General features: G+C 40.8%; 1 protein-coding gene across 3 annotated transcripts; it reads left to right on the top strand.

Moving 5' to 3' along the window:
* The first annotated feature begins 2,743 nt into the window (after positions 1-2,743).
* Positions 2,744-15,590, top strand: STX11 (syntaxin 11). 3 transcript variants are annotated; one of them, XM_038133776.1, is made up of 4 exons: positions 2,744-2,831; positions 11,671-11,869; positions 13,738-14,057; positions 14,163-15,590. In XM_038133776.1, the coding sequence occupies exons 3-4, from the start codon at positions 13,743-13,745 to the stop codon at positions 14,607-14,609; spliced, it is 762 nt and encodes a 253-aa protein (XP_037989704.1). In that variant the 5' UTR covers positions 2,744-2,831; positions 11,671-11,869; positions 13,738-13,742; the 3' UTR covers positions 14,610-15,590. The 3 variants fall into 3 exon arrangements, with proteins under 3 accessions (XP_037989704.1, XP_037989702.1, XP_037989703.1); XM_038133774.1 differs by having other exon boundaries at positions 13,738-15,590; XM_038133775.1 differs by lacking the exon at positions 11,671-11,869 and having other exon boundaries at positions 2,784-2,831; positions 13,738-15,590.
* The last annotated feature ends 1,448 nt before the right edge of the window (positions 15,591-17,038 follow it).

The raw sequence follows: 17,038 nt of genomic DNA on the forward strand, positions 1-17,038 counted from the left end.
CCTGAGATGTTAGCAAGTGGTAGCAAAGAGAAATCTACATGTCCACATAATTTCTAATTTCTTGGGCTTTGGAAGAAAATTAATTTCCTGGCTGGAAATATCTTTAGAAGCATCACACACCAAAGCAGAAAGATGATGGGTCTTTCTCATGCAATGAATTGTCCTTGAAACCAGACACATCCTCATGGTATTTTAACATACATGAGAGTCCAAGCAATTTATATATTACTTTTCACTACACATTTATGTGAATTGAAAGTAATTATGCCTGTGCTCTGTCTACCGATGAGAGATCAGGAAGCAAAACCTGGCTCATTCAAAGCAATCACTCAAGACCTAGGTCAGGATTAGAAGTTTTCAAGGAAGAAAAAAATGCAACTTCAGGAAAAAGAAAAAAGAACTGAAAGAGTGGCTTACTGTCTGCAGATGTACAGTACATTTATATTGCCCAAACTCCTTTAGAAACTTATTGGCATCTGTGATCCCAATACTAATGAGTTCTGCCTTTATCTATGAAAATTGAGTATTTACTTTCACTGGTAAACTAGAGTTTCTCTTATAATAAGAGATAGCAGAAAGTGAAAAAAATTACCATGTTGCTTTTGTAGCTCAATATGTAATGCTGCTCAGGACTCACAGGAGAATAAGATTACAAGACTGAAAATTCTTTATCTCTTATTTTGGAAAATCACTTTCCTCTGTCTAATCATTTCCATTATCAATCTACACTGTTCATGTTATTTCAGAAGAGATTGAAATGAGCATAATAACCCAAAACAAGTGTCTTTGGTACATATGATGACAGAACCATCTTTTCATATGACTCATCTGGTTTTGTTTCTTATAACACCATGCAAATGGACACCTTTTGTAAGATCTAGCAACATAATACACTCAAGCACTTCAGGATACTTGTTTGGCAATGGTGATTTTTTTAGCTACCTATTTGTGTAGCTTAATTAGCAAGATTTTTATTAGAGTTTTGCACCTTTTTTAACATTATCTCATCTAGGTGGCAGAATCTGTAGAAATAATAAATTTCTCTCACTCTCCATTCGTTTCTAAGAAGACTAATATTTTAACAATATTGCTACCTTGCCTGCTACTCAGCTACTGAAATTTTTACTGAAATCTCTCCTAAAGCAGGGGAGGCTTGACAGTCATCTCTTTGGTCTGCCATATCCTCCACATGAATTACAGGGAAGATACCAGATGTTTCTGGATGAGCATTTTGCTCTTGACAGGATAATCAGACACATTAATCAATGCACCCATAGCTTTGCCTCTGCTGCAACAGCAGCAGGTTAGTTTGTAATTGTTGTTCCATGCCACACAAAGCAGCCTGTACCTTTGATTACCCATGACATTACATTGGCACCCAGCTCTATTCCAACTCCAATTGCGTTAACAACACCAAACAACACTAAAGGCCCATTTGCTCTCTGTGGTCCAGTGGCAAGGAGAAAACTGCCTGCCCACATGTGAGGATGCTGCAGCTGGTCTCACAAAGCAGCAGCCTGGAAGAGAAAACCCACTCACAATTCATTACCTTCAGGTAGTTTTAGGGAACTTGTGAGACCCACCCACCTAAATTTGTCTCCAGCATCAAGGCCTAAGAGAAAAATCCCAGCAAAGTGCCCAGGGCAGTCCTGGATTTTTCAAAGTAAAGGAGCCTTTCTGTCAGATATATTTTAAACTTACCTTTAACCGTAAAACCTCAAATATTTTCCTTTTAAATATTTCTTTTTCCTGACACAAAAACAGCATAGAAAATAAGGAGGGAGGAAGCTTCTTACATCTCTGCAATTGTCTCCATCATGACAGAATTTATTCTCGGTCATGCAGGGTGGGACTGATGCAATGTAAGAAATTTTGGAGCCTTGTAACTGATGACTGCTCAGGAAAGCACCGTTGCTCTTTCAGCTACTTCTCAGCACCAACAAAAAAGTAACTTCTATATTTTAAAATTTTTAGATTCAGATTACATTCAAGCTTTATGATGAAAAGGAGAAAAAAAAGTACATGTACAAGATTTTCAAGAAAAGCAAAAGCTTCCCGTTTCAGAAAGACCTGAACAATCTCTATAACTACTTGTGTGACTAATTAATGTGTATGATTACCGTGTACCAAACATTGTGACACCAGAGTTTTGTTAGGTTTTTTTCCCAGTTAGAATGATGGGGAAGCTGCTGGGTTTTTTTCCTCAGGCAGTCACAACGCAAAAAAGGACTCAATTTGAGCCAAACTCTGAAGCATGAAGTGAAGAGCACATCTTCCGTACACTAAGCAGCGGCAATTTGAATTACAGCATCAGAGACGGAAAGCCCCCGCTTGCCGGCGAGGAGGCGAGGACAAGAAAGGTCAGGGCAGATCCACGGGGACGATGGCGAAGAGACGGGCCAGCTCACCGCGCCCACGTTTCCCGGCACCCACGGGACGGATTTTCCCCGCTCTGGGCAGCGACGCAGACCGCGCGTCTTCCCCCGGGCCCGGGAGGGCGCGGCCCAGGAGTGGGCGGGGCGCCGCCATGCAAATCAGACCCTCGCAGCCAATAGGCGGGCGAGTTGGTCGGAGGGGCGGGGCGCTCCGCGGGGATGAGCGCTCGCCTCGACGGCACGGGCGCTGCGGGGGCACCGGTACCGGCACCTCGGGGAGCGGCACCGGCACCGGCACCTCGGGGAGTGGCACCGGCACCGGCACCTCGGGGAGCGGCACCGGCACTTCGGGGAGCGGCACCGGCACTGGCACCGGCACCTCGGGGAGCGGCACCGGCACCTCGGGGAGCGGCGCGGGCGGAGCGACACAGGACCGGCCGGACTGCCCTGCCGGGGGTGAGTACCTGCCGGGATGGGGGAGGACGAGACAGAGCTTACCTCGGGGGCCAGGCAGGGTTTGGTTTCTTCAGCCCGGGCACAGCCGTATTCCCGAGCTCCCCTGAGCATCAGCTGGAGTTCCCGGACGCCGAGGCGCCCTGAGCTGCTGCCGGAGGGAGGGCAGTGCTGGCAGCGCCGGAGCCCGGGCTAGCCTCCCTTTGTCGGGCATGAGGGGCGCTCGGCACCTCGGTTTTGCCTAAGAGTAGAGGAAACTGCCCCTTTTGAATCGAGTCGTGAGGTTTGAAGCCCGGAGGCAGGAGAGATTATAGGAAATGCGGACTGGGCTTTTGGGTCCGCATGGAATGCAAAAGGGATGGCTGGGTTTTCACAGGATGAGAGAAAAACAGAGGCACTTTCAAATATGTGTCTTCTCATCCAGTCACATCAGATGTTTGTATTTCCACTGCCTTGTTTGTCTGGTTTAATGAGTATTAACATTTTATTCATACATGGTTATGAATAGCTCCACAGCAGATTTTACAGAAATTTGGTTTATATGCAAAATATAATAGCTTTTCCTTCGTTCTTGAGTGTTATCGTGGCCAGATCTAGAAGTGGGTGCAAAAGTTAGCGTTTTTTGATTGCTTCTGATTAAATTGATACTCATTTCCTTCCTCCCAAGAAGAACTGGCCCTCATGTATGTCTGAGATAACTGCATGTCACACTGATACTGAGAAAGGAAATTACTACAATAACAGCACTGCTAAAAATGGATGCTTGCACTTCTTGTTCCTCTTCTTTAGAGGGTATTTTAGCAACTGTCTTTTAAGCTGTCAGGTATCAAAATGGCAAACTATGACTTTTTAGGATGAGAATACTATTTGAATGATGATGCTTTCTTACCAGTGCTGATACTCACTATTTAAAAAGTGGTGAGAGACTACAAGATGACCATAATTTTTTTTTTATTCAAAATAGACCAGAAGTCTAACAAATGAACAGAATAAATGTCATCATTAGGAAAGGATGGTTTAGGTGTCCAACTCCTCCGATGACCTTTTTTCTCTGACTGCTCTGAAACTGAAATTGCATGTTCAGTCATATGTTATCTGGTGTTTTGGCTGAGGCTAAAACTGCAAGCTAAACTCTGTTGTTGAAAGTCATCTCCATGAAGAATGTAAGCATGGTACAGAAAATCTCTTGAGACATTAAAATGAGTAAAATGTAGTACCTTCTGGGCACTGCAGGTAAACATGATGCTATGGAATGCAACTGCATTCTCTGAGTGCTGAGAATTTGGGTGCTGTGGGATGAGGCTCCATGTCTGACATCTTTCACTATACTAACAGTATACTAATACTAACAGTATCCAAGACCTGCTTCAGGAGGAGAAATGGTAGTTGCCACTGGTGCATAAATAATAGAGAAGGAAGATAATCTGCTGCATGAAAAGAGTCACCTAAATTTCTCCCTAGCATGGGCAGCTCTTCTGTGAACACACACTTTGTACTGGACTGACAGTGACACTGGGGGTGAGAGCATGGAACAAATCCTGGGAATGCAGGGCCACTGTAGGACTGTAAGATGTTGCTTTATCCATTGGTGCACTGGAGCTGTGCACCCAAACCAGGCCTAAGAAGGCTTTCTGTATCTTCTCTCTTTCTGTCAAGGAAGAAGGTCCCACAGTGCTTCCACAGAGAAATGGTCCAATTTTCAGCAAGTCACAGCCAGTTCAACATAGGCCTTGTGAAAGAAATGGATTACTTTGTGTGTTTCCAGTGTCAACACAGGGATCAAACTGACCATTTTCCTTTCCATAGAAAACTCCTTTCATGTCTCGGAGTACTGTGTCTCCCTCCCTGGTCTTCTGAATTAAATGAAGATAATTCCTTCTGCTCCTCTTTCTCCAGGAGTGTATTTTCTAAAATGTTTGGTGACAATTATATGCCAAATATGCTCCCTTTGACTTTCCTAATGTGATAACTGTTTCAGGATGTATTTTTCCAACTGAGGCCTTATCTACACCAAGCAGAGTAAAACCAGTCCTTCCCAAGCCATCTGTCATTTAAGACATGAGGTTTTGGTTTTTTTTACAATGACCCTATATTGTGAGCCTGTTTTCTGGCTTGCAATCAGGTATAACCTCACCAATGCCTTCCTGCTGCCAAACTAGGTGTTTCCTACTTTATATTTGTGTGAATAATTTTATCTAAATGTGCCAGGCTTGACTATATTGAATTTCGTTTTCTTTTTGTTAATTCTTCTCTTACTGTCAAGATCACCTTAAATTCTCATGATTTCTCCTCCCCTGCCCTCACCAAATGCTTACTTCTGCTCTCTTCCAGTTCAGTGTCGCCTGGAGACTGTACAAGCTCATGTTTGGTTTCACTCTCCAAGTCACTAATGGAAAATATGGATAATCTCTGAGTGTGACAGATACCCATCCTAGTGCTGATAGGTTCAAAACCAGTTCTGATGGTGAGAAGATAACTGCTGAGTCAGATATGAAGGTGTTGGGTCAGATACACTTTTCTACTATCTGGCCCATCAATTTTCTTTGACTCTGGTCATTCCTGTAATTCAGGGATGGCAAAGCATGGTGCAGAAGTTACTGAGGCAATGTTAACTTGATCCAGTAAACCCATCTCAGTGCCAAATCTGGGGTTACCACTTGTTGCAGTGAAGCCATTTTTGGTTATGCTTGCATTTTGGGTTATTCCCCAAGATGTGGCCATGAACCAACTCTGGTGAGGAACATAATTCCCAGGGAGCAGCCGAGGGCTGGCACCTGGGAACCCCCCCTTGGGTAGTGGGGGGCTCTACGTGAGGGGAGTGAAGCAATTTGGTTTTTATCTCTGCTTTGGTAGGCTAGATGAGATATCAAGACACTCTACACAATCAGCAAGAGCTCTCACACAGTGCTTGGCACTTACATCTAGATAAAACTACAGCTTTTGCTGATCTGCTATGGCAGTTAACCCATTAATTGCTAGGATTATTCTCAACAAACTCATGTTCACAAAAGTGAAGGAATTCCTGCATGGTCCAGCTTTTTCTGCTATGCCTTTTCTCTGTGCTGTTTTCTGTGGTATTGACAACTCACTTATTTTTGAAAGCAAGAATAAAGCTTGTTTGAGCTTTTTATATGCCAAATCAGGTGTGTCCCTAATTACATCTATATCTTGTCTCAACTTCACTGGTGCTTTGAATGGGCCTGTAAACACCCACGAGCTGCTAAGTAGTGTAACTGCCATAAAGCCTGACACATCCTGGGGCTGAGGCTGTGGGTACACATGTGTGGCTGGCTATAGGGGTTATTTCCTGGCTGGAACCAGTTTGGTGCAGATACAGTTGTGTAGAGTTTGCAATAGAATCCCAAACTGAGCCTCATGTGTACCAGCCCACATGACCAAATACCAAGAAAACACCTTGTATTTAACCTCAAAGGATTTTTTTTAAAGTCAAGAGTACTTGGCCTCAGATTGTAACACTTTATCACGAGCCTTAAATATATGTGCTTTTCAAAAAATAATGCAGTTGTGCTAATTTAAAAACGTCAGTAGAACTCGTTTCTTCTGACTGATGATCACATGCGACCTCATATTTCTATTTGCATACCAACATAATGTCTTAATCACTTACAAATACCACAGTGTGGTAGCAATAGTAGTTATGTGCATGTGGTATGTACACAGCTATTTCGCTGAGCCAATGTGTTCCAGGGAAGCCGAGGTGATGAATTAGATAATGTATATTCTCCTGGTGCTATAGTGCCAGCACTGCCTGTGAGTGTGCTGGCTGATTGCCCTGCACGGGGACCTGTAATGATGCCGAGCTGTACTAACTGCCAAGAAATGCATGAGTGGCTGTCTCACTGTTTATATTAAGGGGTATGGATCTATCTTAACCATTTGCCAAGCCATTGGAGGTACAGTTCACACCCCCCTTGTCTCTATCTAGGCCAATTTTACCTGAAGACCTTGGTGTTGCAAACCAGTGAAGATGGAGAAACTTTTTTTGTCTATAGCCCTGTTACCACTGCTCCCCACCCCACCCAAACAACACCAAATCCAGTTACAATTGCTCATTTATGTGACTTGTGAGGAAAATGTCAAAAGGAGACACTGAGAATTCATTTTATCCGTCCACTATTGAAAATTTGTCAGTGGTGATCCATAGCTCTCCAGTGTAAATTTAGACAACCTAGTAAATATTAGCAGTCAATCCATGTAAAACAAGCTGACCTCTCCAATGCAGTAATAATGTTTACTCTCATGGCTGCTGAGTAATAATAAGTTAAAACATCAGAACATCAGATTTTTTTCTCAGTCTTGTCATAAATATGTGAAAAATGGCATATTATAGTGCATTTAATGCCCACCAGCAATGTCGCCTAGTTTTGATACAAATATCTGATTTTTGATACAAAAAGCTGATAACCAGTCCACAGAAAACACCAGGATAGTTAACTGTATTCAATACATCTGAGAAGTATGAGATGCACCCTAGATCCTTCAATTTATATTATGTTGTAGTACAAAAACTGAGAGTTCTTTTCTGTTGAAGAGATTGAATACTGGTAAAGAAACTGAGATAAGTCACAGAAGAACCTCCAAAGCTATCAGTATTCTAGCAATTACTGTCTCATTTCTTTGAATTAGAGGCAACAATCTGAATTAATTTTTCACCCCTAGGTTTTTCCTAGACTTTATGATAGGAAAGGAACCACTGGAGACTTGGAGTTTCTGCCAGATGCAGAAGTAGCCTGTAAAGAATGGAGTCATCCCTACTTCCCTGAATAGATCAGCTGTTAATAAATAACTTGTCCTGACACAGGACAGGGATTTTTTGGGAAAAAATAATATCCTGAGACATTTGTAATTGACATATTTTTCTCTAGGGTGACGGAAAGTATAAAGGTGGTCTTCTGCTGTACACAGGCTTTGATGAGCATATGAGCTGGGTAGTGTAGTCTTCATATACACTTGGAACTTCTTGATGGACTTCTGTAGCTTTATAACTGGCATTCAGTGCTAGCTGATGGATTTTAATTCCTGAATAAATTTTGTCTATTTTTAAACATTTTGAAATCCAAGAAATTCCAGTGAGGATAACTTCCTTTCAGTGAGGCCACAAAAAGAAAAGATTTTGAACTGCTGATCTCTGTCATGGTTGTTAATCTTGGAGTTAGTACGCATACGTGATTAGAAAAGCTTGAGAAGGCAAACTGTCCTAATCATTAGATTATTGTTTTTGTTGTTGTTGTTTCAGGCTCTTACAAAAGAGAAGAGATAAAAAAATATGAGTAATTTGAAAAATCAAGACTGCTGTGCCACGTGTGATGGGCATGGTTGGGAAGACAGGGAATTTGGACTAAAAAGATGACTCTGCTATAGTATAGTACTCTGCTATAAGCCAATTACTCTTCTGGAAGGATGAAAACCTTGCTGTTAAAAAAAAAGTAGTTTTCCCAAGTTAATTAATATTGTCAAATCTATTATTGGGCAACACATACCAAGCAAAAATATTAATTCTGGTCAAAGACAATTGTTTACTAAACAGATAGTTACTAGAAAATTATTAAATCTGAGATTCCAACTCTTAAACAAAAGTCTTCTGTTAAATTTAACAGTTTTTTTTTACCTATGCATGACTTTTATTTTAATACAACAGCAGCACTCTATTTGCCTTGGAATGCAGTGTGTTCAATTCAGCAAGTCCATCTGAGTAGATTTCCATCAATACTACATGCTCTACGAGCCATATGGGAAGTCACTGAAATGTGCTGACACACACTTAGCTATGAAGTAATTTTGCCTAAGAGCAGGTTATTTCCTAATTGTTCACCACTTGTTTTTTGGGTCACGTCTGTTGTGTGTCATGAGATAAAAATCACATGCAATTCAGAGCAGGATAAGCCACGTGGGTTCCTTTTACCTTCCAAGGGCAAGAAGAACTACTGACAGAAATTATTTTTGACTGACTTGTTTTGAAATATCTGTTGTTCCTCAAACAACTGAAGTAAAAGCTTCATCTTGTAAGGCCCTACTCAAGGCTGAAAAGATTACTGACTAGACTTTTAGTAAGCCACAAGATGGTATTAAGTAGCAGCTGAATTTTTGAATGCTGCAAGAAGAAAAAAGGTACACTGCCTTCTGTCCCAGCAGCTGGCCATGAAATATGGATGCTGTGCTGAAACTGCTTCATCATTTCACCATTTGTCCCCAGACTCTGATCACAGAATCACAGAATATCCTGAGCTAGAAGGAACACACAAGGATCATTGAGCCCAACTCCTAAGTGAGCAGCCCCTATGGGGATAGAGTGTGGATATACAAATATTAAAGCTAAGATAAACATAAGTGTGTAATTCACTTGTTTCTATAGAAATAATTTTTATCCTTAGATTATTTCTCCATAGTTAACAGGCTTCAGAACATTTGCATGGCAATGTTAGGCAATGTTTGTAGGACTCCCTTTTGTATGTATATGGGGCTAACAGAAAGGGGGTGTATGCATATGCATAGGTTTTGATTTTTAGAGTGGATTTTCTTTCTTGTCTGAAATCCCATGTCATACACAGTTGTCTGGGGCTGCAGTCTTATTGCAACAGGACAATTTGTATGTTTCTCATGCATCATGGGAAAGCTTGTCACTGTGGTGATTAATACCAGTAAGCAGCACAGTAACATGAAAAGATGAGCACAGAACATGCCCTCAGCTGACTGTACTTGCTGGGTATCTGCCTTCAAAGTTGTAATCTCTACAGTCATCACCTGGCCTGTATTTCCTGCGTGTGTGTTTGGGTGTACACATCATGATGGACTGGAAGAAGCAACTTCATATTTGCAAGGACAGATTTATCTAGCCCAAAAATACAAATGAAGTACATGTTCCAATCTGATATACATAGCATTTTAAAATAAAATAAAACTGACAGCTAATCTATTAAACCTAACACTCTTAGAATTAAGGCAGTTATACACTTACAGTTTTACTCCAGAGTAGTTGCTGTCTTTATATTCTAATGTGTTAGATGTCTTTTCTATAGACTTGGGAAGTAGTTGAATATATTTAATGTTCATGGTCAGCTTAGCAAACTTTTTGTCTAAGGCTGATTACCAGAACAATTTAGACTGGAGCTTTGAACATTGTCTAATCCAGGCCTACTCAAAACACACACAGGCAGTTTAGGTTGCTGAGGGCCGTGTCAAGTAGAGTTTTAAATATCTTCAAGAATGCTGATTCCAAAACTTTTCTGGGCACCTTTTCCATGGCTTCTAAATGTTTGGGGTTTTTCTTATTTTTTCCTTTCCCCACATCTCATATCTGGCTGGCTCTTCTCTTGTTTCCATGTAGGTCTGTTGCATCTTGTGCTATTGCTGTACATTTCAATGAAGGGAAAATGCCTTGCATTAAGCAGTTAGTGATGGCAACACAATCTTTCTTGAGCTTCCTCTTTCTCAGGCTGAACATTCCCAACTCAGTCTCTCTTCATATGTCAGGTGCTCCAGCACCTCTGACCACCTCTGTACCCCCCCGGGCTCATCCCAGTGTGTCTGTGTAACACTCCAGATGTGGTCTCTCAAGTGTCAGACAGGAGGGGTCCCTTTCCTTCCTCACTTTTGCTGCTCCACCCTGGATGCATGGCTCATGTTTCCCTTCACGCCTACCAGCACACCGAGGTCCTGCAGAGCTGCTTCCCAGCCCAACTTCTACTGCTGCACCAGGCACTGTATGAAGGGAGATAGTAACACTCATTTTACAGACTAAGGTCTGAGGCTATCCCTAACAACCAGGCATGTACTGTGTATTACTATATTGCTGTTCAAATTACAGGCAATACAATCAACGTATATGTAGATGCAAACTTTGCTGAGTAACAACAGCATCTGACAAAGGAGGCCAGCTTTTCTAAACCATGATTGTTAAGTTGAAATGTTTCAAATTGTTGGTCCCTGTTGCTCTCCCTGCTTATTTATTTCAGCTCTTTAGTGTCAGTTCTGTCCCTGACAGAACCCTGTCCCTGACCATCCAAGAAAAGCTTGGAAGTTATTGTCCTCTCTTGGGAAGATCTGGTTCCCCTTTGTTTGAAATGAGAATTAGAAATAGGAAAAAACTTCTGTGGTGATGTTACATTCCAGCCTACTGTTTTTCTTTATGTAAAAAATCTCAAGTCAGTTTCCAAAATACCTCAAACAGTTTCCAAGTAACCCATATAAATTTACTGTGTTCCTTGAGCAAAAGGTGTGCAAGAAAGCTGAAATCTAAACATTTTCTTGAACTTCACAAATCTCTTTGGCCAAATATTGCAAATGCTGACCTATGGAGTTCTTGAGCATGTTCAGCATAAAGTTGAACAAGTGTCCTCTGTAATTTTATGGGGTTTGTGGCCTAATATGATGCTGAAATATTGGCATAAAGTTACTCACTTCCCATCCTTCCATCCTGTCCAGCTACTGTGCGTAGATAAGGTAAGAGCATCTTGAAAATGTGAAGTGGTAAGCAAGCTAGGTGATGCACTTTGGAAAAAAAAGCAAAAGACAGGACTTGGGAGAATGAAAGAAAGTGCCAAAAAGTGCCTGATTTTGCAAGACTCTGAAGTCAGGCTTAAATAGACGGCATCCACTTGTTAGGACAAAAGTGTGAACACTTTAGCTGTGGAGACATATCCCAGACAGGTACGGGTTCTCAATGCAAAGCTACAAGATACTAATGTTGACCACCTTAAATGTAAGTTTTGGTACATAGATACAAATAGTGTAGACTTTTAGAACTAAGTACTGGGGAGTTGGGAAAACCCAGGGTGAAGATTGTAAGTGCAACTGCAACTTGATCCCTCTGTTCCGCTTACAGCTAGACTGTACTGGATCGGCTGGATCACGGAGATTGTGTGTGATGCTGTCCTAGTCACTAGAGAGGAGCTCTTCACAAGTGGCCTTGAGCCATGTGCTCATTCACTGATGTCCAGCTTGCTCCTTCACGATCTTGCTCAGCAAAGTGCTCGAGGCGGCAGTGACTGAAGTCAGAAGGAGCTGACTTCTGAGGATTCCAGGTACAAAGAATTGTGCTAGAAGTGTCTCAAGTGGGCATCGTAAATTATCAAGAGTCTATCGCTATCGTCCTTAAGGACTCTGGGCTGAAACCTGACTGTGGGGCTGTTAGATCTGCCTTTCCCCAAACAACTGGTAGGAGTTTATGGAACTTTCCAAAGATTTTGCAGGGCAAATCCCTGAGGAAATGAACAGTAACAACACAGTCAATGAGATAGCATGAACTTAATGATGACTATTAAATTTTATGTTGTACAATTTTTATTCAGCACATAGAGACTCTAGGCAGAGACTTGGTGGAAGGGATAGTGCACAGGCCAGTGTTTAATTGCGTGATCTTCCAGTGTCCAGGCAACATTGTGGTGCAATCCAAGGCAACACTTGACAGCACCTTACTCTTCTTAAAATGTTTGACTTTTTAACCTTTACTGTTGTATTAAAAGAAAGAAAAAAGCAATATTTTTAGAGATGCTGCAGAATTAGTATACACATGAATTTAGTACAGCATTTTCCTGTTGTGAATTACTATGTATTTGCTTCTCCATTTCTTCCTCGGGAAGGAAGGGTAGACCTACTCTTACAAAATTATGAATTTATTACACAGGAGCTTTACTCAGTGTTTGCTTGACAAAGAAAATACAAACAGAAAGTGAAATCATTGTTGAGCCAGTTGTTACTATGCTCTCTGTAGAAGGCTGATGATATTTAATTTTTATTAAGTTTAAGGAATGGTAAAAACAAAGTTCACTGAATCAAAAATTGTTAGTGTTGAAAGGGACCTTAGAGATCCTTTAGTCCAAACCCCTGCCAAGACAGGGTCATGTAAGTCAGGTGACACAGAAATGTGTCCAGTGGATTTTTAATACCTCCAGATAGGGAGACTCCACGACCTCCCTGGGCAGCCTCTGCGACCCTCAGTGTAGAGAAGTTCTTCCTCACGTTGAGATGAAACTTCTTGTGTTTTAGTTTATTGACATTTTTCTCTGTTGTGTTGCTGGGCACCACTGACAAGATTCTGGCACCATCCTCTTATCACCTGCCTTTGACGTATTTATGTGTTGATCAGATCCTCTCTGTCTTCTCTTTTCTAGACTAAATAGGTCCAGCTCCCGCAGTCTCTCCTCATAAGAGAGATGCTCCACACTCTTAATTGTTGATGTCTGATACTCTATGGTCAATGATAACATCTGGAGACATTAAAATTGTTTGGGGTTTTTTTTTTCTTTTTCCTTTTTTCCTTTTTTTTCTTTTTTTCCCCATCTTGATACTTTCTACACCATTTTTTTAAACTTTTCTTTCCTAACTGTATCAGTAAATGTCATTTCTGTTTCTGAGAGGCTTCTTAGTATTCTCCCAGGAAAAGCAAACTTAGAATGAGGGAAGCCCTGTGACATTTTGGGCAGTTGAGGTAATGAGGGATCAGGAGCTAGAGGAGATTTCTCTAGTGAGCAGAAGTGGAAGGTATTCAGTTATTAACATGTCTACAGATGCTGATAGCTGAAGGCTTACTATCAGGAGTCTGGTTTTCCTCTCCAAGTAAAAGACTGGCATTTTGTGGGGAGTTTGGGACTGTCCTACTATTCTTTTTTATTTGTCTTCAAGATTTGTAGTCTTCTTTCCTGCAGTTTTGTTTCTAAACTTGTATATTCTAGAACAATGTTGTAGCAGAGTTTTGGATGTGATGTCCATCACTGCATAAAATACTGTGAACAAATTTAAAATCTAGTATTTTTGGGATATTTTTGATGAGTTACATTTGTTATCTATGATTTAGTTATCACCATGATGTAGCTATTAGTTACAAATTTTTAAGTCTTTTAACCAATATTTTAGTTACTTCAAACTCATTCCTCCTGTTCCTGTTTTGTAGGCAGGATGAAGGACCGTTTAAGTGAGCTGCGCGAATTTGCCAGATTACACAACCAACAGTTTTCTGATAGTGATGATGATGAAAATTCACCCCAGGATATTCTCCTTTATGAGACAGATTATGCTTTGGAAATCCTTCATAAGGACATACAGAGCATCCGGACAGAAAATGACCACCTAAAAGCAGATGTCAACCGTCTCAGAAAGCAAAACACCCGCTTCCTCACTTCCATGCGCCGTCTTAGTAGCATCAAACGGGATACTAATTGTATCGCCAGAGACATTAAGAGCCGTGGAGAAAGCATCCACAGGAAACTGCAGGTAATGAGAGATTTCTGTGAAGATGCAATAACAAAATACGGACCTATGTCTGTCATTGCCAGGGTGGCAAAGAACCACTACGTTGACCTCATGCACACATTTCAGGACGCTATGTTTGATTACAATGCAACAGAGATGAACCAGCGGGAGAACTGCAAGATTCGAATTCAGCGGCAGCTGGAGATCATGGGCAAAGACGTTTCTGGTCACCAGATTGAGGAGATGATTGAGCAAGGCAAATGGGATGTCTTCTCTGAGAATCTCTTGTCGGATGTTAAGGGAGCTCGCGCAGCCTTGAATGAGATAGAGACGCGGCACAAGGAGCTGGTGAAGCTAGAAGGTCGCATTAAGGAAGTTCACGAGCTCTTTCTACAGGTGGCCCTGCTGGTGGAGGAGCAGGCGGACACTTTTGATGTTATTGAGATAAATATGCAAAATGTTGAGGACTATGTAGGAGATGCTAAAGACCAAGTGAAAAAAGCTTTAGAATACAGGAGAAAACATCCCCTCAGGACAATCCTCTGCTGTTGCTTATCATGTTGCAGAAGGTGATGGTCCCACTGAAGCTATCACAGACTGACTTGAATGTCTTCAAAATCAGGTCTTCTTTCCAGAGACTCTTCTCTAATGACAAGCCCTAGAAATAGGGGGGATATTTTGCAGTTGGTTTTGTTCATTCCTGTTTACGAAATGTGCTGAAGGCTGTTTGTATTTATGAACTCCTAAAAATGTTGATAGAACTATTTTTAATGTAATTTTTATTGAAAGGTCCTGTTACTGCAACTAGAGGTGCAATATCTCTACAGTGAAACTCGTTTCATGTAGGCAAGAAAGAAGAATGACGAACTTATCCTAGGGAAGAGGAATACTTTTAAGAAGTAACTTTATTCTTATTTGTCAAAGCGAGGCTGCAGGCAGTGAAGCCTTATTGCCTGGGGTAACACAGTACACCAGAGAATCAGGAGGTTTCAGTTTTAACCAATTTGGAGCCTGCTTGATACAAATTTGACAAAATACTGAGCCTGGAGCAGGAGCAGGACACAGAACTGGCTTCTCTTTCAACTTGATTTTCAGCTGTCTGGAATCTTAACAGAAGTGGCTGTACCTTAAATGATAATATGCAGATTTTGCTCTATTTGTGTGCAAGTGATTGCTTTTTTCCATTTTGAGTACCCAGCTATCTCAAGGTGGCTAAAAGCACTGCAACACTGAGGCATCTCACTTTTAACTTGAGCCACTCTCTGAACTCTCACTTTCAAACCTGCCATGCTTTCATGTTCTGATGCATTTTTCTGCCACTTAACACTTCAGCCAGAGGAGAAACATGGAGCGGCCTTCTGCAGAAACATATAAGAAGACAACAGCTGTGGGGTTGAGGAAACATTTTGAAGTCTCCTGTACTGGCACATACATAGAAACAGTTTTAGTGGAATGACTGGCCTGTCAGTACACTTTTATTTTTTATAAGCATTGACCAAATATGGATTTTTTAATATCTATTTTAAATAAGATGAAGGATTTTTTTTTTAATATGCAGTTTTACTTGTGTACAAAAAAAATTGACTTTTCTTCAATTGTTGGGAAATCTCTACCTGGGAAAGCAAACAGAACTATTTCTTCAGTACATCTGAAGAAAAAATAAAACAGTTTCATGTAATTTCAATGCTCTTTTCAAGCTTAAAATGAAACTCTCCTTTTGTGGGAGTCTGCCCTTACACAAGGGCAAACCAGTAGGTTTGGAGTATTGCAAGGAAATAAAAAATGTGCAGTTCTGGTAAGCATTGAGCATTGTCAGTGGAACATATTCACAGAGTCTGGTGACTGATCACAGCCCTCCTTCTGGAGGTTTTCCAATTATATTTCTAGGTGGCTTCCTGATACACTGTGATCTATTGCTATCCTTTGAAATAATGCAGGACATTTTTTCAGAATTATTTTTTTAACTAATGGTCCTATTTGTACCAATTTTAATAAATATATTTCAACATTTCAAATATTTTGTATTTGGGAGTTTTCCTCAGATGTGCATAGATGTACACCTTCCTGCACCAGTTTCAATGAAACTTCTTTCTTACCTTTTGCACCCTGATTTTATATGTGAAAAAAAAACCCCAAACATTTCTTACTATTTGTATTAATAAAACAAAACAGCAAAATAAATACAGCTTCCAAGCTTTCATATCTTACTGGGAAACAATTTTAGCCAGACAGACTTCTTTACACAAATAGAAACTAAAGGGATAACTCTTCTCAGAAACCAAGTGTCCCTTTTGCTGTAGCACCTGTCTCTGATAACATGGAAGAGTGAGGAACACCGATCTCCTAAACTATAAGATATTTTGATATTCAGTGGTGTACTGGTGATATCAGTGTTACGCTTGTCTGAGGATGTCCCAGGTGAGGTGTTCATATTTGAAGTGGGAGAAAAGGGGGTGATGAGCTGGGACCACAGCCAGTGGCTTTGGTGCTACTGAAGAAGACAGAGTTGTTTACTCTGTAGGTACTGTCGTTAAGTCAGTGGAACTGTGCATTCCTCCACGAGTCAGCACGTGGGGATAAATCAATGAAGAATGAAATACTGTATTTCCTTTCACATGCATATTCCTAGCACTTGCCAATGTTTTTGATAAAAAATATGTATGTGGTTTTTTTGTGCTGGTTCCTTTTTTGCATCTACAAATGGAATAAAAGATTTAATAAGAAAAACTGAAAGTGCAGAGTGTCGTACATAGAGTGTGCAGCTCTGAGTAGTTTTTTGTGTTGTCAAAGTTTAGTTTAAAAGTTGCTGGACTAAATTATGCGTTGGTAAAAGGAGATTAAACAAGGCCTAGGAAAAAAGTTATCCTAATATTTGTTGCCATGGTAAATGAAATGTGTTGCATATTGAGGTAGATTTAGTATTGCTTTTTCCCTAAAAAACCCAAGAAAAATGAATTTCATACATTCTAAGATGATTCTCTAGTTAAAAAAAAAAAATCAAA

Source organism: Motacilla alba, chromosome 3, assembly GCF_015832195.1.
Source record: "Motacilla alba alba isolate MOTALB_02 chromosome 3, Motacilla_alba_V1.0_pri, whole genome shotgun sequence".
In the NCBI taxonomy this organism is placed as follows: domain Eukaryota; kingdom Metazoa; phylum Chordata; class Aves; order Passeriformes; family Motacillidae; genus Motacilla; species Motacilla alba.

Bases quoted from the DNA above. Each gene is read 5' to 3' on its own strand.
- STX11 (XM_038133774.1), top strand. From the start codon at position 13,743: ATGAAGGACCGTTTAAGTGAGCTGCGCGAATTTGCCAGATTACACAAC.